The following is a 20,700-nucleotide window of genomic DNA, read 5'->3' as shown; positions in this document are numbered from 1 at the left end:
AGCTATTTGGTTACTGAACTATCTTTTTAAAATAAAATAGACTTTAGTCTTTCACCAGAAGGGATTCCTGTAGTGCCCACAATGTGCACTACAACTTGTATGGTCCATGTTCTCAGAAGAGACAACGATAGCCTCCAAAAGCTTTGGTTTGTCTACACCAACACTTTAGTTCTTGGCAAACTGGGGTATGAATCTACTTCACATTAGCCTGCTGCAGACTAGCTGTCCATGTAGACTTTGCTCACGCACATTAATAGTTTGTTAATGAGCTTTGATGTAGTCTCCAGTCAGCCAAGTCCACCTGGACAGGTAGTCCCCAGCAGGCTAGCACCCCAGCTTTGCTATGAACTAAATGTTTGTGTAGACAAACCCCTTATAATGATAGGGAAGAGGATGCAGTTTATATAGATACACTAATATTGTTTTAGGATGGTAGTTGGAACAATAAATATGTGAAAATGTGCTCTCAAATAGAAGATGCCACTTTGAAGTTCACTTAATTTTTTTCATAAGGCTAGATTACTGTTTCCTAGCTAATCAGTTTCAATTGGCACTGCCACAGTTAACACTGAAACTTACAATTTGATTATACTATACTTACAAAAAAAATGCCTAATAGATCAGTTTTCTTTGGCAAGCAGATATTTGTGGATTGTTTCCCAGAAAAGCTAATTTCTAGCTCTGGTAGCAGTGTTGGGATGGATATGTGAATGTGAGAGAAATAAAACAGTAGTTTGGTAGTGCTAATAAGTAGAAAGTAGAAATAAATAGCAAAATGTAATTTGACTAGTAGCAACATAAGTGTGTCAGTTTTAGGAAGTATAGACAGACTTAAAAAATCTTTGCCATGTAAATGTCAAACAAAACAATCATTACAACAGTGAACTTTTGTTTAAAGAGATATACAGTAATGTAATCAGACCTCTCTGCAGTGTTACCATATTACAGAGTGAACAAAATTACAATACCGATGACATTGTTTCTAGTTTTTTTTATTAAATTGAGTGAAATCTCTAATTATACATATTTCACAAAGCAGGCATGCCTATCAATTGTTAATAATAAAAAAATGAACAGTTATGCCTTTTTTGCTAGTAAATGTACTTTTAATATTCAATATTTGGTTGCCATTTATTCAAGTATATAATACTTGACCTATTTTTTTCTGGGTATGTAATTGGTGTGTTAATTTTTCCATAACAACCTCCCTTATATATATTTTTAACTATTCCTCTATAGTTGGACTATTTTTCTTTTTTCAGTGAGAGGTAGCCTAGCAGATGAGAAATAATTCATTTCCTTTTGTGTGACAATTTCTGCTAGGAAGCCCTAGGAGGATTACCAAAAGGTTATTTGGTAATAAATATTTAACAATTGGGGATAATTTCCTAATTGACGAGATTCCATTGCTTCTATTAAAGTTAGTTTTCTGTATAAAACAGTTGAGAAACATAGTGTCTAACTTGACAGTACAGGTACCACAGGAGAGTGGGTCAGTTAAAGTTAGTTTTGATGTCTAAATTTTTAGAAAAGAGTAGCTGGACAACTATATGTATTCCATGGCTCTCACGGTCTTTCAAGCTCTCTTGATTCATGATTTGGGTTAAGATCAGGATTATTTGCAATGGGTGTCATTGGTGAAGGGAAATAATTTATTTTATCTTCAGTTCTACCGCAAGCCCATAGAATAGCCTTTTCTAAAAGAAAGTGTATAATATGTGGAGAGTGATTTTTTTTTAATTATTAATTGGTAGCCAAGCAACGTTTACACTGCCACAGTTTTCGTGTTCAGTAAAGACCTGGGTTGGGCTGGGACAGAGTGCTCAATGTCCACTACTGCTTTGCATGCTGGCTGGCTTGCAAGTACCACTGAATATTTAGAACAGCTAGTCCATCCAGTTCAATGGGTTTGTACAAAGTATCTGCACTCACTCTTGGTGGTTGTTTTTTTTCCCCCTTATTCCATATAAATTCTAATGACATCCTCTGTGTTCCTGCCAGAGTTTTATCTGGGATGATTACAGAAAGATTTTGAAATAAGAAAGATGTATCTTTGGCAAAATGTTCATTTTTTGACTGTGGCTGTTTTTTCCCAACCAAGAAATTGCATATTTCCCCTAACACTCCAGATCTTTTTCTGTTTGCTGAAGTAGTGGTTTGATATTTAAATTGTAAAGCTCTTCTAGGTTGATTTGAGATGTGAATTCCCAGTTTTCTTATAGAATTTGTTGCCCATTTGTACCCAAATGTTTTCTGGAGGAATGACTTCTCAGAATCTGGCAAATTTATAGCTAGCATTTCAGATTTGGCATAATTTATATTAAATCCAGGCGTTTCCTGAAATCATAGATTTATTTAGAAATTAGTTTTAGGGAAATTTGGACAGTCCATATTTTAAATCACAAATTAAATTCTGCTTTAATCTTGAAATTAGGCAGTTATTTAAAAGCAGCATTCAGTGCCACTAGAAATCTATTAAACACGATAAAAATTCTTTCCTTCAGTTTTTATAACAACTTAGGGAAAATAACAAGTATAAAACTTGAGTATTTAAATGTGAGCTTAAATCAAATCTTTGTTTGTGACTGTAGGACTCAAATATTATCCATTACCATGCTTGTAACTTCTCACTTACTACAGTATCTCATTCCAGGAAGTGTCCTTTGATTATTTGGTTCTACTTTTGGTGGCGGAGGTGGATCCTAGCCCCAAACATGCAATGCTTTGACTGACCTCCATTCTCTTGCTGCTGGTCATGCCTGGTTGCTCAGCACAACTGTAATAATGAGTAGTTGATTTTAAACTGTGCCTTGTGTATCCGTCAAGACTCTCGGTGAAAATGAGTTATGTTAACTGTGTTAAATAAAGGCACCATATGCTGCTTTTGGATGTCCAAGCATCAGTAGTGGTAGTTTTGATAAAACTACCATTTGATAAAAAGGTTTATGACCTCTTATGTGGATGCAGCTCTCATTTGTTATCCATATCATTGTCACTTCAGTGTGGCTCGCTGTATTCATTCCATTTGTGGTTAGATGTGAAGTCCGTTTGGAGACATTAGCTACTGCAGAAACTGGGAGCCCACTTGGTGGTGCTCCCTGCCAGGAATAAAATACCCCAATTTTTCCAGTTGGTTTCTGAGTGCAATTTAAGGTGTCATGTATGACTTAAAATCACTAAATTAATTAATGTAGAGACTACCTCTGTGCTTGCATGATTTAGCATTTTTGAAGACCAATAGGGGCCCTGAACTAATAATCTATTGTTCTTTAAACAAGAGGGGGTTGATGGCAGGCATATTTCAGTGGGATGCCCTGTTCGTGTCAGTGGTTAGGATGAATTCTGTTGCAAGATGCTGACTTTAAGGCCATCTTGCTATGCCAATAGTTTATCCTAAGCTTTTAAGAAAGGGTTGGGCAAAGATGTATGGGGATTAAAAGTATCATGTTCTGGTGCTTTCTTGTGATTCAGAGACCAGACTTGATTCAAGGCATTCTGAATTAAATACGGATGCACTCCACTTTCTCTGTCCCTGAGTTAAAGTTTGTTTTAGGGAATCAGAGGTGGGTTTTTTTTTTTTTGTAATTCTCATCCTGCCAAATTCATGAGACGCATTTGATTTTTAGATTAAAATAAAATTACAAAAATTGCCTATTGATTAACAGTTGTTAGTATGCAGCAGTGAAACACGTGGGCTTGATTGCTAGCATTCTACATGTCTTCCTTTCTCTGTACCAACAACTAAACTTTATTTTTAACAAGGAGACCATGTAGCTATTCCAATTAAAATAGCCTTTAATATTTTTGATTAAAGTTAATTAGAATGCTGGGTGTGAATAGTGATGGGATTGGAAATGTACTCCCAAAAAGCACAAAAGAGGGGAGAGCATTTTTCATTTGAATAATTTCCCCTTATACACTGTGTTTTTCATCAAGTTGGAAATGTATAAAAATGGTGTAAACACTATGGATTAAACCCTTTTCTGATTGGAAGTCAATGGTAGAAATTCCATTGACTTAAATGAAGCCAGGATGTCAGTGTATGGCTGGGATTTTCAAACAAGCCCAGGAGAGGTAGGTGCCCAACTCCTCTTGAAATTTGAGCTCCATTAGACTGCTTTGAAAAGCCTGCAGGAAAAGAGTGAAAATTACGTACTGAAAAATTCTTATGTTTAGTCTGTCTTTAACATTAAGAGCACCCTATTGCAGCAAGTGTATTTCAGTGTTAATTCTAGGAACCATGAAGCACTCCCATCACTTTTTCAAGAGGAAAGCAGTGGTGTATTGAAGCATAATGTATCTCTCTTTAGCATAAGCATTTTTGAAAATTCCAGATGTCCAATATGGCAGCAGATTTTGGTCTGTTGCTACTTTTATTTTTGGTTGAAGATCTTAAATAGGATGGATTAAAACAGCTCTTTAATCCTAACTAAATTGATCTATGGTGCCTTAATTTTTAGATAATTCCTATTAATGGTGTTGAGAGTCAAAAAGTATAATGTTGAAACAATGCATAATAATATTTTATTTATTTCTAGCATAACCTGTGACAATGACGACTGAAGTTGGCCCAGAGACTGAAGTAAAGAAGGAATCTGAGCAGCTGGGAGCAGATGCAGTCAACGAAAAACGTGAGGAAGCAACAGAGAGTCAGGAAAATCAAAAGTCTGAAAAGACACTCTCTGAAGAGGCACAAAGTACTCCTTCCCCAGAACTAGCTACCCAAAGCAGCCCAAGTAGTCAGAAGAAGGAAAAAGATCCACCTGAAGGCAAGGGGATCTCTCGCTTTATCCCCCCATGGCTTAAGAAACAAAAATCCTACAGCTTGGTGGAGCCCAAAGATGAAGCCAAGAAAAAACCTGTAGAGGAGAGACAGGCAGCGGAGGAGAGGGAAAGTCAACTTCCAGAGGACATAGCTCAGCCAAAGGGAAACTTGGAAGAAGCAACAATTGAGAGTCAACAGGAGACTAAAAAAAATGACAAGGAGGAGGAGAAGCATTCTGTGAGCAGTGCTGACACACAGGTATGTGTGGAAAAATAATAAATTAATGAAAACATTAATGGCTAGTCAGTGAACCAGATTTATTGCTACTGTAACTTCTCTGAATTCCATGTCATGTATTGAAAATATACCAAGGATTAATATGGCTCATTTTTTGTACTTTTGTGCAGGTTTTCTGCTTGGGCTGACTTTAGTGACATGCTACTGACGGTATGTCTACATAGCCACCAAAAAAAAAAAAAGCGGCCAGGCAGCAAGTCTAAGCCCAGTTCTTCAGACATGGATTTGCACTATGATGATCTGGCTCAGGCTAAAGCCCAAGTATCAGCTTGAGCCAGGATGTGCACATACAGCTATTTTTAGCACTGTAATACAAATCCTGTGAGCCCAAGTCTGTTGAACTGGGCTCTGAAACTCGCTGCTGTGGATTTTTTATTTTTTTTTTCTATGTAGACATACCCTTAGTGACTGAAGCAATCCATTTATTATCTGCTGTAGTGATTTTTGAGTCCTGAGGGTCTCAATTATTTTATTCCATGCTTTACTCTTCCATTCTCTATGTATTATGGATACTGTCTCTTCTTGCTGCCTGGATGTTGGTGTTGAGATGCTGGTGGCTGTGGGTTGAAATGTGAGGCACTATGCCGTACATGTGCCTCTCCTCTGTAGTGCTCCAAAGCCTTGCCTTCAGAAGAGTCAGATGTCAGTTCTTAAATACAAACCTGTGTCACTTATGGCTTGAGTTTTTCTTAAATGTTGTCTTGTTCTAATGCAATTTCTCATTATATTTTGAGTTCATTTTAAGAAAAAAGTGTAACTTTTATTTTGATTTCTATAGGGAGACTGGTTGCCTCTGCTAGAATTTTAACCACAAGATAGTGGTCTTTAGGATAGAAAAATTGTTTTTCAGTAACTTTTCTCGAAGGGGAAACCTTAAAAACTATATATTATGCATCCAAACACCACCAGCTGGGAGCACAACCTTAATGGATAGTTATAAGAATAATTAATTATTGATGTACAGAAAAGAAGAATTTTTCTTTCAACTTCATCCTGAAAGGGTTGGACTTGTTGTATTAAACTACATCTTTCTTACAGCCTGCTAAAGAAGACAATAAAGAGAGTGAAGCAGAGAAAGTTGCCAATGAGCAAGAAGAACAACAAAAAGTAGAAGAAAAGAGGGAAACCAAAGAGGTACAGACAGCCGAAATCAAATTGGAGAAGGCGCCTCAGAAAGCTCTCAAGAAGATTAAAACTGTGCCATGCAAAGTGATGCTCCTGGATGGCACAGAATACAGCTGTGACCTAGAGGTAAGGCAGCAAGCCTTATATAAAGAGATCTTTCTCTGTAGTAAGACAGCAATGAGTACAGTATGCTTTCACTGCAGTGTGAGTTAACGAATGCATGTTTGTTTTTGGTAAATGGAATGAGTTCATTACGTTGTCACATTCACATTGCTGTAGTTAAGGGTGAGATAATATTTCCATTTTAAAACCCTATCGTTAAGACTTCTCAGTTAAGCCATAAAAAGATACTCTGAGCAGCAATTTCACAAAAATGATACAAATTCAGCAACAACAACATTCTTTGGGTAAATTGATGTCTTTTGGTAACTGAACTTGCCTCCTCCCCAAAAGAGTAAAGATTTCCCTCAAGGCACTATCTTTTTTGCTGTTTGTACTTAAAACAGTATTTTATTTTAAAATAAGCGTTTAACTACAAACTAGAAAGTTGGGCTTAATTTTATTTTTTAGAATTATTTCATCGGTGTAATGAAGAACTCTAGACAGTGCGTTAACTGGTTTAACTGTGTGATTTAATGCAGATCACTACTGATTTTTATTTACATATTTGTGCCAAATCTTAATCCTCCCTGTAGCCTCTTTATTTTTTCACATCTTAAATCTTTGTTTAGATTTTCTAAAAATTTTCTGCTTATTTCCATATTTAAAATTGGCCTTAAGAAACTGACAAAAGCAGGAAATGCTAAGGTTAAAAAAGGAAAGGTAGATGCTCATTTTTCTAATACTTGAGCATTCTTTTGCATATTTACTGCTAGGCTGAGTAAAAATGGTGTCTGCATTAAATACAGCAGAAATAAATTTAGATTTTCAGTTGTAGTTAAATGTACATTTAATTTTTTTTCTTTTAGTTAATGTAATGTAAATGGGATTCTGTCCTTGAGGAATTACATTCTTAATAAAAGTCAGACCACAGTGGGAATTGAATAAACAGCTTTGCACGACAAGCTTACAGGATTTTAAACCTGTGGGAGATTAGGACTGGGTATGTGCTTACTGTGTTTATTTTTTTTATTTTTTATTTTTTTTGTTCACAGGCTGCTTTATATTTTGAAATGGCAAATGTTAAAATGTTTCTAGTCCTTATGCAATCTCTTAATGCATTTCTCAGCTTATCCTCCTTCCACAAAACTCAGTTAGTATAGGTTAGGTATGGAAAATGCTATGTGTATATGTGTTTCAGAAAAGTGCACAACTAATTGATTGATCTTCGAGTGATTTTTCACACTCCATTGCACTGTAGGTGTGCGTGAATTCCAGTATACAGTTGTCAGAGTTTTTCCCTTAGTGGTACCAATCGTGGCAGCACGAGCCCTCTCTGCTGCCTCATGCAGATATAAAAGGTGGGGCTGCCCCTACCCTCCCACTCAGTTTCTTCCCCAGTGCCCCCCATCCCCTCCGGGGCCCCTTCCGCCAGAGGTCCCACTCCATCCCTGGCCAACCCAGAAGCTGGAGTGGGCCAGCAGCCATGGACCCTCTACTTGTCGGGGGCGGGGAGACGCATGGTAAAAAGTGGATGGACCAGGCCTGTCCAATTCCAAAAAGTAGGAGGGCCATGGCCCCTGGCCTCCCAGTTCTGGTGTCCTTGGTTGTGAGCTATTGATTTATCCTGCATGGCATTCATTCCACACACTGGAAAAGAAGCATGTTGGTGCTGACTGACAATCCCATGGCCATGTTTTATGTAAACAAACAGGGTGGGAGCTGCTCCTCATTAGCCTGCTGGGAAGCAATTCTGCTTTGAGACTTCATCAGCAACTTCTGAAAGCGGCCTGCCTCCCAAGTCTCAGAATATGCTGGCCAATTACCTGAGCAGGTTGTTAATCCATCGTGAGTGGTTCCTCAGCCCAGACATAGCCCAGACCATTTCCCAGCTCTGGGGAGCTCCTCAAATGGATATGTTTGCAGTAAAAGACAACAGGAAATATCATCAGTTTTGCTCCCAGGTAGGCCACAGTCTGGGTTCATTGATGGACGCTTTCCTGCTGCTGTGGTCAGTGTCTCTCCTATATGCTTTTCCCCATATATCTCTTCGCCCAGAGTTCTATGCAAGGTCAAGCAGGATAAGGCCCATGTTATACTGATTGCTCTGGCATGGCCTGGTCAATGCTGGTTTTCAGAGCTCCTAGACCTATCAATCAGTCCCCCTCAGTCACACTCGCTTCATGCCACATCCCCCCCATCCCCCACAATCTTCGGGCTTTTCACCTGAAGTCTTCATGGTTAACATTGGTGGAGAAGTCCTGCTCTAGAGAAGTTCAGGATGTGCTGCTGAATAGTAGAAAACCATCAGCTCGAACTACTTATCTGGCTAAACGAAAGAGGTTTTTCCATTTGGTTCTAACTGAAAGGAGTTTCCCCAGTCCTCACTTCTATTCAGTGTGTGCTGAATAATCTTCTGTCCCTGAAATGTCAAGGATTGTCAATTAGCTCAATCAGAGTACACTTAGCAGCTATATTGATGTTCCATCTACCTATTGATAACTGCTCTTTTTTTCCAACCCAATGTCTAAGATTTTTAAAGAGATTGGACAGACTATTTCTGCACATAGAGAACCCTATGCCCCCCCTCTGCCCCCCACAACCTGAATCTTACCTTAACAAATGCCACCCCTGCCCCCTCTCCCCCCCTTGAGCCCCACTTGAGCCTCTAGCGACGTACTGTTTGTTGCATCTTTCAATGAAGGTAGCATTTTTAGTAGCCATCAGCCAGGAGATTGGGGGAGTTGAGTGCATTAGTATCAGACACTCTGTAAACAGTTTTGTATACAAAGTCTTCTTTCGTCATCACCCAGAGTTTCTTACGGTAGGTGAATAACACTTTATATTAACCAAGCAATTTTCTTTCCAACCTTCTTTCCAAAGCCTCGTGGTAATAATGGTTAGGAGAGACTGCACACTCCGGACTTAAGAGCTTTAGAGTTTTATCTGGAACAGACTAAATCTTTCAGAAAAAAGAAAAGGAGTACTTGTGGCACCTTAGAGACTAACAAATTTATTAGAGCATAAGCTTTCGTGAGCTACAGCTCACTTCGTCGGATGCATTTGGTGGAAAAAACAGAGGAGAGATTTAACAAATCTCTCCTCTGTTTTTTCCACCAAATGCATCCGACGAAGTGAGCTGTAGCTCACGAAAGCTTATGCTCTAATAAATTTTAGTCTCTAAGGTGCCACAAGTACTCCTTTTCTTTTTGCGAATACAGACTAACACGGCTGCTACTCTGAAATAAATCTTTCAGGTTTTCTACTCAATTATCTGCAAATACAATGAACAGAATGAGAGGAAGTCCTTTTCCACTCAAAGGATATCATTTTTGAGATCTAGTTGTATTTGCCTATGTTACCAGTTGGCTAATGTGAAGTCACCAGATAGAGGGTCATCATGTCACATGTTTGCCTGTCACTATGCGCTCGCGCTCGCTCAACAATCTAGATACTATGTTATATTTGGACAAGTAGTTCAAATAAACCTCAAACCCATCTCCAGTTTGGATTGCTTGTGAGTTACCCACTGTAAGTAGCTCTTCGAGAGATTTTGTACGTGTCCATTCCACAACCTCCCCTCGTTTTCTGTCTTTTGGACTCTTCCGATAGGATGGAACTTAGTGGGATAAGTGGTGGCTCCATCCTTTATGCCTGCGTGCATGGTGCGAGGCAAGAGAGGATGCTTATGCCACCCCAACAGGTACTGTTATGGGGAAAAACTCTCCAACTGCGCACTGGAGTGAGCGCACACGCACACACAGTCAGTGGGACAGACATGTGCAATGTATCTCTACGAACAACAGTTATGGAAAGGTTAGTAACCGTTGCTTCTGAAAGTGTTCCTAGTCCTCTTTCACCAAAGCATTAGCGTAGACTATTGGGGATTGATTATTAATCATTTTAATCTATGCTGGTGTAAATCAGGAATAATTCCTTTGATGTTCGTGGACTTAAATCAATGTAAAACTTATGTAAGAATTCAAAACTGGCATCTGAATCACGTGTACAAAGCAGTTGTCCTGACCAGATTAGTTAAACTAGTTATATTTTGCCTACATAAAATGCTTCCTGTAGCTCTCGGTTAAAGTTATTTCCCTCTTTAAACTTGAATATTGCTAGTACAAAATAATGACTACTTTCCATTCCAAAGTTGAATTGCCTATTTATAAACTATACAATGTGAAAGCTACACTAGGATGTTAGTCTAAGGAATTGGAAATTGAATAATTAGATTTATATTTTAAGTCCTCTTGTTGTTTGGAGTCAGAAAACCTACATTCTAGTTTGACTGGTCAAGATGAAACTTAACATTTAGCTTGACTTCAACTTTTTTTTTTTCTTCCCCAAGACAGAATGCTAAACTTGCTATAGTCTAGCTATACTGGGCAGTTATTTTAGATCCAGCTTCACTTGGTTGCATTGCTGTTTGTCAGTATGTGGTGTCTAATGTTCACATTCCTTGTCTGCCTTTGTTTCCTTTCCTCTCGCCCTGTTTCTTTTCTGCTTCTATGTGTTTGATGTGTTTTTGGTGGAATATTACAATAGCACTATATGCTTCAGTTGTGGTGCACCATCATCACAACATATCTGCTTTTCAGCACATTTGTTGTTGTTTCCCATACAGTAAAGAAAAAGAGTGAACAGTTTGCTAGGTTTTCAGTGCTTGCTAGTATTGGTACAGTCAGCATATCACGGAATTAGCCAAAGTATCACTAATCACTCTTTAGACAGGAAAGCATTTTGAGAAATATTGGTATTTTTAAAGCATCATTGTATAGCTCTGGTGTTTGTAGTTAAGTGTACTATATATGGATAAGAGTCAAATCCATGTTTGAAGAAGCAGGAGGGAAGTGAAAAAATGACCCAAAGATTATTTCCTGGAAAACTTCATAAAGAGAAGCAATTTCCTTAGAGGAGTGGGAAACATTTCAAGGCACTTTGTTAGAAAAAGTAATCCCAGCTGATATTACCCAATACAGAATTTTAGCTAACTTGCCAGTGGGAGAAATTAGACACTGATAAAACATGTGAGCATGAACCAAACCAAACAAAAGGATAGGGTCAAAGCAGCTTTCTATTTCACGGTAGCTAGGTACTTTGTAACATAAATAGGAGAGGTTTACTCCCAGATAGGAACCACTTGCTCAATTAAATCCAAAGCTATTCTGTCAGAACCCTGGTGGATTCATGGTCCAAGAAATGAACTCTGTACAGAAACTTGTAACATTTTTGTGTGACTAAGTGTTCATCAAGCATAAATAAACCTCTTCTGCCAGTGTGATTTTTTTTTTTGAGCATTGAGGTCTTTTTTTTTTTTTTTAATTTGTTGTACAAACATCTTGAGCTAGTCAAAGTCATGGCACATTTTACAGATGTTAACTATATAAAGAAAAATGGGGTATGTGGTCCTCTTCCCCCTTTTTCTGTTTTTAGAGCCTCTACATTCTCAGGGGTCCAGTTCTGTTTGATTCATAAGAAATGCCTGCCCAATGAGAGGTTTTACACCGTATCCTGAAGTTTCAAGGGATTCTCCTGTACACTGTGCCCAGGTGCTTCAGGCAGGGAATAAGGACATAGATTGTGTGTGTGTGTTTTTGTTTTTTTGTTTTTGTTTTTTTTGTTGACTTTTTTATTTATTTATTTTTTTTAAGAGCTTCCATCTGTGGAACCACATCCACCTTCAGAATAATATGTAAGCTGTATCTTTTGATCAGACATTTCATAATACAGGTTTACTGAATCTCTTGAGGTATTAAAATCTCTTTAGGAATAATATTCCTAAATAAATATTTAGGAATAATATTCATTGCCAACTTTAAAATGTGTTTTGGGGGACAGGAATAGATGGTCCTTAACAGATGGAGACCAGGTGTTCTCCAATTCAGGACCCAGCTGCAGTATCTGAAACGTCCTCCTGGAGTAAAAGAAGCTTTAACTACATTATAAAGAAGATTGTTTCGTAGAGCAGTGTTCTCCAAACTTTTTGGCTCGTGCACCCCCCATGGTGACCTGCCGCAGGCACGCCATCGACAAAGAAGAGTGGAAGACCTGCCGCAGGCATGCTGCTGGAGGGGAACACCAGCAGTGGATGTGCAGAGCTGCCACCGAAGAAAAAAAACAGCCAAATGCTGTCCGGTGGCACTACTACTGCCGCGCATCCCTGGGATCATCTCGTGCACCCCAGTTTGGAGACCACTGCCCTAGGGAGCTGTTCTTGAAACTCTTTTGTGCAACTGAAATGGATGTGCTCTTATGCTACACTCATCTAAAAGTTCTCCCACGCATTTAGCAGCACTCCAATGGAAAATTCATACTGTATCTCAAAGCTGAAATTATTTCTCTACAAAACCACTGGAAGACTATTGTCCTGTGTCAATCATGTACTTGACCAATTTGGCATATTTATTCTGGGGGGCAGGAAATACTGTCAAAAGGTAGATTATACAAACATACTCTTTGCCAGAAGATGGGATTGGGCGACAGGGCCTGGATCACATGATGACTACCTGTTCTGTTCATTCCCTCTCGGGCACTTGGCATTGGCCACTGTCGGAAGACAGGATACTGGGCAAGATAGACCTTTGGTCTAACTCAGTGTGACGGGTTGGATCACAGAAACCCCCTGGGGACTGCCACCTGATGTGCCAAGCCTACTTCTGCCCCTGCTTTCCCTGCCAGCTTGAGACTCAAGCACCCTGTCTTGCTGAGCCAGACACGCCAGTCTGCTTCAACACAGACCCAGGGTCTGAACCACATGCCCCAAAGCTGCTGACTTAGCTGAAAGCAACTTAAGAAGTGTTCCTGCCTTTAACACTCAGATGCCCAACTCCCAATGGGGTCCAAACCCCAAATAAATCTGTTTTACCCTGTATAAAGCTTATACAGGGTAAACTCATAAATTGTTCGCCCTCTGTAACACTGATAGAGATGTGCACAGCTGTCCCGTCCCCCCAAGTACTAATACATACTTTGGGTTAATTAATAAGTAAAAAGTGATTTTATTAAATACAGAAAGTAGGATTTAAGTGGTTCCAAATAGTAATAGACAGAACAAAGTGACTTACCAAGCAAAATAATATAAAATATGCAAGTCTAAGTCTAGTACAGTAATAAAACTGAATACAGATAAAATCTCACCCTCAGAAGTTTCAATAAATTTCTTTCACAGGCTGCACGCCTTCCTAGTCTGGGCACAATCCTTTTCCCTGGTACAGCCCTTGTTCCAGCTAAGGTGGTAGCTAGGGGATTTCTCATGATTCTCCCTTTTGTTCTGTTCCACCCACTTTTATATATCTTTTGCATAAGGCGGGAATCCTTTGTCCCTCTGGGTTGCCACCCCTCTTATCAATGAAAAAGCACCAAATTAAAGATGGATTCCAGTTCAGGTGAAATGATCACATGTCACTGTAAAACTTCATTACCCACTTGCCAGCCCACAGGAAGACTTGCAAGTAAAACAGAGCCATTTACAGACAATTGTCCTGATTAATGGGAGCCATCAAGATTCCAAACCACCATTAATGGCCCACACTTCGCATAACTACAATAGGACCTCAGGGTTATAGTTCATATTTCTAGTTTCAGATACAAGAGTGATACATTTATACAAATAGGATGATCACACTCAGTAGATTATAAGCTTTGTAATGATACCTTACAGGAGACCTTTTGCATGAAGCATATTCCAGTTATATTATATTCACACTCATTAGCATATTTTTATAAAATCATATAGAGTGCAGCATCACACACGGTATGGCTGTTTTTATGTTCTAATTATGTGTAGCCTGATAGGGTTTTTGTTTTCTGTATCCTTCCTCACTGCAAAAAAGAAAAATATATAATCAACCACAAACACAACTACTGCTTTGATCACCTTATTAGAAAGAATTGTTTCCCAAAACATTCATTAGAATCTCATACTGGATGATCTTTATGGTTCTAATAGCTGCTCCTTCCTTTATTTCATTGTACTGCCAAATGAGTGGAAATAGTACCATTATGAAATTCAAAATACAGATGCAATCAATGTGAAGATAAAGCTGTACAAAGACTACTCCTTTTAAAAATAGCTACTAAGCTTTTTTCGTCTTTAATTGGAATATAATTTTGAATTTAGCTTTTTAAATGACTTTGTGCTTTCTGCAGCAATAGGTTCACTGAATCTATCAATATTTGCTGGAAATCCTGGCGCTTGGTTGCACTTTAAATACTTAAGTGAAGAGAGCACATAGTGAGCAAATTTATTTTCTGTTTGTTTCAGAATTTCACATGGAGCGAATGAGCTGTAGATAAAGAAACTCTTATTATAAAGTGTAATTTCACATTTAAAAAAAGTAATTGCTATTGTACAAGTTTGACACCTTCATTTATTCAAAGTGTTTCTGTTCACACCAACATATCACCACTATTTTTCTTGGTATTTTTATGTCCATATGTATGGGTACCCTGTGTTCCATAATCTCCTGGTGCTAGATACATTCTACAAACAATCTCATTTTGTAATTTCGGTTTCTTTAACCACTTCTACCTTCTAAATAGACCTCTTTTCTTGGCCCCCTTATTTTCAAACTCTTACCCATTGTCTAAGACTGTAGAGTCTTCCTTCTTGCCTCTTTTTCTCTTCATACTGGAAAAATAAGCACTAGCTCTCCCCTGCCTGCAGGGAAATGGAATGCAAGCATCCTTTCTAAAGAGCAACAACTACTTCCTCTGACTGCTGCTGTCCCCAGACTCTCTGGCTTGGAGGCATACCCTGTATATGCATGCATTCCGCAATGTGTTTTTATTTCTCTGCCTGTGTATACTTCCACACAAGCAGCAACAGCAGCAATGTTTGTAAAAGAAATACTAATAGGAACCTTTTATATTATGTTGTCCTTCCTCTTTTTGCAAAATGAAAAGCCATATTCAGTTTAATTTGGGGTTTGCTTCTAACTGTATTTTTAAGAGTAGTTGCTCACGCAACATCTGGGAAAGACACTACTACTTATTCTTTTCTAATGCAGGACACATACCAAGGGAGTTGTGATCTCCAAGGAACTGATAGTATTAGGCCAATCTTGGTTTCATTTCTCTACCTGTGCTCCCTGAGGCCTTCCATATTGTCAGTCACAAATATTGCACTTCTAACATGATTGGAAGAGTAAGATATGGTCAGCTTCCTGAAAAACTGACAACAATGATGTTCTTTGGGATGGCTTTTAGAAATGCTGTGGAGCAACAAAACTGCCATCTCTTCCTCCCAGACCCCTGCAATGGAGAATTTTCTGCATGGTGCTCTTGTTAGCTCAGAAAGAGGAGGCCTAGTGTTTCCATTAGGTTTCCATTAGGACAGTGTATTTGAGGTATTTCTGATCTACGATGCCAGCAAATACTTATTTGAGATTATATTCTGGTGAATTGACACTTTTTTTTTTAATGTAAGTAGATGTGGCCATAGAGTTTTCAATATTTTTTTTATTTTGTAACTACATCTGTTTCTTTTAACGAAGGCTTCTTTTGAAGCCTTTGGCAGTTGAAAATATGCAGAGTTCCCGTTAGATGTAAAATCTCAAGGGCAGTGTATATTTCTTACAGTACGTCAGGGATCTTTTTCTGCCAGTATCAATTTTATACAATTACATTTAGGTATAAAACAATTAGTTCAGCTATACAGATGTATAATCAAGCTTCCACTTAATTTTGGTTAAATCCTTTACAAAAAGCAATTTTTTTGTGGCAGGGTAAATAGAAGCATTCATGGAAGAAATGTCCCCTGAAGGGGCATAATGTATTTTTATCCTTCCAAAACATACTGTTTAGTGCCAATATACACTGGTGCTTAAATACTAGGAGCAGGTTGCTTAAATACTTTAGAAGGCTTTCATAAATCTTTCGAGGAAATGCCTAACCAAAAAGACTATTTAACCTTTCTCCTGTCCTCCACAAATCCACTCTGATTTCAGAGGAAAGAGACAAAGCTGTTACCTGGGGGTTTTGTTCTTTGTTGCACTCCATGCATGCATGTGTTCAAGATACAGGAGAGTATTAGAGGGTGAGAGTAAAATGAGCAATTATCAACAACAGTGTTTCTAAAATGGCAGTGGTTTTGTGTCACAAAGCTCTTTAAAATATTTTTAAAGGAAATGCCTATGGATTTCCATGAAACGTGATGTGAGAATATACCTACAGTAACTCCTCACTTAATGCTGTAGTTATGTTCTTGAAAAATGCGACTTTAAGCAAAATAATGTTAAGTGAATCCAATTTCTCCATAAGAATTAATGTAAATGGGGGGGGGTGTTAGGTTCCAGGGAAACTTTCTTTTGCCAGACAAAAGGCATTATATACATGTTAAACAATTTTAAACAAGCAATTTAATACAGGTATTAAACAGGCTGGCAGCCCCCTATCAGCTCCCCTACATGGGGGGCCCCCCTCCTCACGCCTCCTGCTCTCTGGCAGACCCCACGGATCACCGCCTTCCCTGTGCTCCACCCGTCTCCTGACGGTGGCAATCAGCTGGTTTGCAGCATTCAGGAGGCAGGGGAGGTAGGAGGGAGGCTGTGCACCGCGTACTTGCTCCTCCCCCAAGCCTCCTGAATGCTGCAAACCAGCTGATTGCTGCAGGCAGGTGGCAGGGGAGGGAGGTGGGAGGCTATGCGCTGCATCCTCGCTGCACCCCCCCCCCCCGGCCTCCTGAATGCTGCAAGGGGGATGATCAGTGGGGTCTGCCAGCGGGCGTGAGGAGGGGGGCCCCCATGTAGGGGAGCTGATAGGGGGCTGCCAGCCTGTTTAATATCTGTATTAAATTGCTTGTTTAAAATTGTTTAACATGTATATAATGCCTTTTGTCTGGCAAAAGAAAGTTTCCCTGGAACCTAACCCCCTCCCCCCCCATTTGCATTAATTCTTATGGGGAAATTGGATTCACTTAACATTATTTTGCTTAAAGTCGCATTTTTCAAGAACATAACTACAGCATTAAGTGAGGAGTTACTGTAGGTATATTCTCACATCACGCTAGGGAGGGGTGAGTAGGGCGGCTGCCAGCCATGGACAAAGCAGGCAGCCAAACGATGTTATAGGGGAGCATTTCACAACTTTAAACAAGCAGGTTCTGTAATGGAGCAGGGATGTAAAATCAAAACATTAAGTGAGAGAACGTTAAGTGGGGAGTTACTGTACTATGAATTTGCTGCACAGTGTGATTAATTTCTTTTTGTACAAAACGTGTTTAATAGCTTTACAAAAACACATTGTAATAAGAATTTACATAATCATGTGATGAAGACCAACAGTGCTTCTTGGTGATTTCTTAGTTATTAGTTAGAACAATGGAAAAAAATACATAAATGGAGCAGTGCTTAAGCAGAATCATATTTCCATGTAGGCAGTGTACAATGAAATCTGAAGATGTATGGGTATGTAAATAAATGTCATTTAGATTTAAGATAATGCAGAATGACGTTTCCATGAAAATTAGGTTTTGAGTTTATAAATGGATTAGTTCTGTAATGTGTTAATTAAAATATCTTGCTTTTGCAGTTAGACTGGGACATGCATTTACAGTTGCAACATCTTCATCCTAACACAATTTTAAATTAGAATTGTTTAAAACTTGAGCAGAACCAAATTAATTCTTGGTTAAAAAATATCAACTAAATTGCCACGACAATTTTATATAATTGCAATTATAGTGAATTAAGAGCTACCTTGAGGAATAGAAGCAGAAATTAATGAAAATGGAACATCATCAGAGGTCAACATAGATATTCAAATAAGAATGTCAATTACTATAGCCATACCCTGTTAAAAAATATAAAAATGTGGGACATGAGCAGACAACACTGACTACTAGAAACCCATTTCAGCCTATAATGTCAATTTATTTTTGAGCTTAAAAGTATATAAAATATTCTGCATATTGTACTATTACCACAAGGATGGTAGTAAAAGCCTTTAGAAAGTTACTTCACAAGATAACTGACATTTAAGAAGCAGCTATCTTCAAAGGGTTTTAATACTTCCAGGTACTAGTCCTTTGAGTCCTTTTAATATTTCATATTTGACTAAATTATGTTTTGAGCAAATTTTCATGTTGAGTTATTGGAAACTGTCATTCTTTGCAATTCTGAGTGTACACGGTTAGCATCTCTATTGTAATGTTTTGTTTTGTGTTTTGGTTTTTTCACATTAAGATATTATTTGTATAAATATTCCTTACTGGTAGAGAAATAAAGATGAGCAATAATTTTGTGAAATTAATTACTGTAGTAAAAGAATAATGACCTTAATTTTTTTCTTTTTTGAATGTGAATTTTTAAATCACACTCACTTGTATGTTAAAACAAATAAGCAAACAAACAAAACCCCTCTTTAGATTCAGGATGTGGCATTATTAATACATTACTGTTTTTCTGCTTTTTTTCTTGGTTTGGATTAGAAATAGTCTTTCATTTCCACCCATTTAAATTAAATCTGGGTTTGTGTTACTTTGCCTGGAGCAAGGGAGAGAACAAAAATTATCAGAAATCGTAAAATTCATTAAATTCAAGATTTATTAGTTTTAATGATACAGATAATTTCTCCCTCCTCACTTCTGTTAGCTAATTATCACCATCATAACCAGAAGATTAAGATGAAATAAGAGTTTGCTTGCTGATATGACAGCAATTCTCTGCTTGCTAATGTGAAATGATACGTTTCTTAGGCTGCTGCAGTGTTCATTTCTATGTGGCTGGCTGGTATCCTATTTTCTGACAGCGTTATTTAGTTGATAAAGAGCTGCATAATCACAATGAAAACCTGAAATTTAGGCTCAGTTATGTCCCATTTTGTTGTTGGAATTGTGGTTAAAGTCAGCAGTGGATTGTATACTAGTTGATGAACGTTTGCTAGACCAGTGTCCATTCCTTTCAGAGTTAGTTAAAAATAAATAAATTAAACACTGTAGCATTACTGTTGATCTATAATCCTTTTATAGTCATAAAAGCTTTTTACTTTCCCAGCTTGATCCAGTGCTCATCAGTGAATGGTTGGTGGAATCTGTTTGCTCTAGCATGAGAAAAGCCTGGGGATGTGGGTTGGGAAAAGCATGGAACCAACATACCAGAAAAAAGCTGCAACCAGCTATTGTAGTTTGTATGAATGATTCTATATTGAATTACTCTGTGGGTGTGTGATAATTTAATTTGGATTTTATCATTATAGTGTGTAATATATGGCAGTCACGTCTGTAAATTAGCCACTAGTTTCTCCTTCACATACATACCAAATTGCTAAAAATGATGAAATGGGACAGCATGTGACAACAGTTTTAAAAGTATATTTTTTTGCTATATGAGTTGGTAACAGTAGTATTAACTCACAAAATTAATGCTATTTCTAGGTAACCAGTAAATTTTAAATGCAAAAACTAGTTAATCTGAAAATGTGAATCAATATTTTTATAAACTTGGGAAAGAATGTAGTTCAGGAGAAAAATTTAAAATTGTCTTTTATTAGGCAGTTGTGTGGTGCTTATGTATACATTGGTGGTATACTGAGAATTGTATATAGAACTGAATTTAGTATAGAGATAATCTGTTTTGTTTTCAGATTGTACTTTGTTTTTTTAAAAAACAAATTAAATATAAAAGCAATTAAATTTAAATAGATCTGTTGCAGAGTTTCCATTCTGCCTCAACAGAATGCTGAAGGACTCAGGGCTGATTTGTAGTAAGTGCCATGCAAAAGCAATGCAATTATGATTGATCAAGCTGACAAGACCTTATAGTCAACTCAAGGGCATTTCTTTATCTGTATATAACACAGTAACTTTTGAATGTCTCATCTGATCAATTCTAAAACTTCAGGGAATGTTCTGAGCAAAAATGGACAAAACCCTATTGATTTCGGGTCAGGGGGGCAGGAATCAGAAAGCTGAAAAGGAGGAAATGGGGGACACATGATGTCCCTGGCATCTAATTAGCACAGCCACAGCTTCAGGTACCTCTGCACATGTCTATAGACCAAACTGGTTGATGGCAACTGTTAACTCCTTTCATTATAGCAATAACAATACTTCTGTTTCAGCTCTGATAATCCTCCTAATAGTTTAACATGTTAACACCCTGAATGACTTATCTCCGGGTCAGAAGATGGTAGTGGTGATGAGCGAATGAGAGCGTACACAACAGCCACTGACGTGGATGGAATTGTGGGATTCTTGTATTGGGAAAAGGGGGTAATGAGCCCCTGCCATTGAAGGGAAGGTGAGGAAGGGAGGATTGGGAGCAGGCACATAGTCTCTGGTGTGGGGGGGGTACCCTGTGTGGGAGAATGGGACATATAAAACCTCAGTCTGTAGGAAGATTAGGAGATGCTAGTATGGAGGAAGGGGTAGAGAGTTCCTACACAGAGTCACTGGGGTAGGGGGAATGGCTAAC

The 20,700-nt window shown here is 38.2% G+C and overlaps 1 protein-coding gene across 34 annotated transcripts in view; it reads left to right on the top strand.

Moving 5' to 3' along the window:
• Positions 1-20,700, top strand: part of EPB41L2 (erythrocyte membrane protein band 4.1 like 2) — a 253,487-nt gene that overhangs the window by 99,600 nt on the left and 133,187 nt on the right. For all 34 annotated transcript variants that reach the window (XM_043510960.1, XM_043510955.1, XM_043510959.1 and 31 more), the window contains 2 exons: positions 4,539-5,023; positions 6,101-6,313. In XM_043510960.1, the coding sequence (XP_043366895.1) occupies positions 4,553-5,023; positions 6,101-6,313 (684 nt within the window). In that variant the 5' untranslated portion in view covers positions 4,539-4,552. The remainder of the gene's footprint in view (positions 1-4,538; positions 5,024-6,100; positions 6,314-20,700) is intronic.

This window comes from Dermochelys coriacea, chromosome 3 (assembly GCF_009764565.3).
Source record: "Dermochelys coriacea isolate rDerCor1 chromosome 3, rDerCor1.pri.v4, whole genome shotgun sequence".
NCBI classification, from domain to species: domain Eukaryota; kingdom Metazoa; phylum Chordata; order Testudines; family Dermochelyidae; genus Dermochelys; species Dermochelys coriacea.
This window is presented reverse-complemented; position numbering and strand designations above follow the sequence as displayed.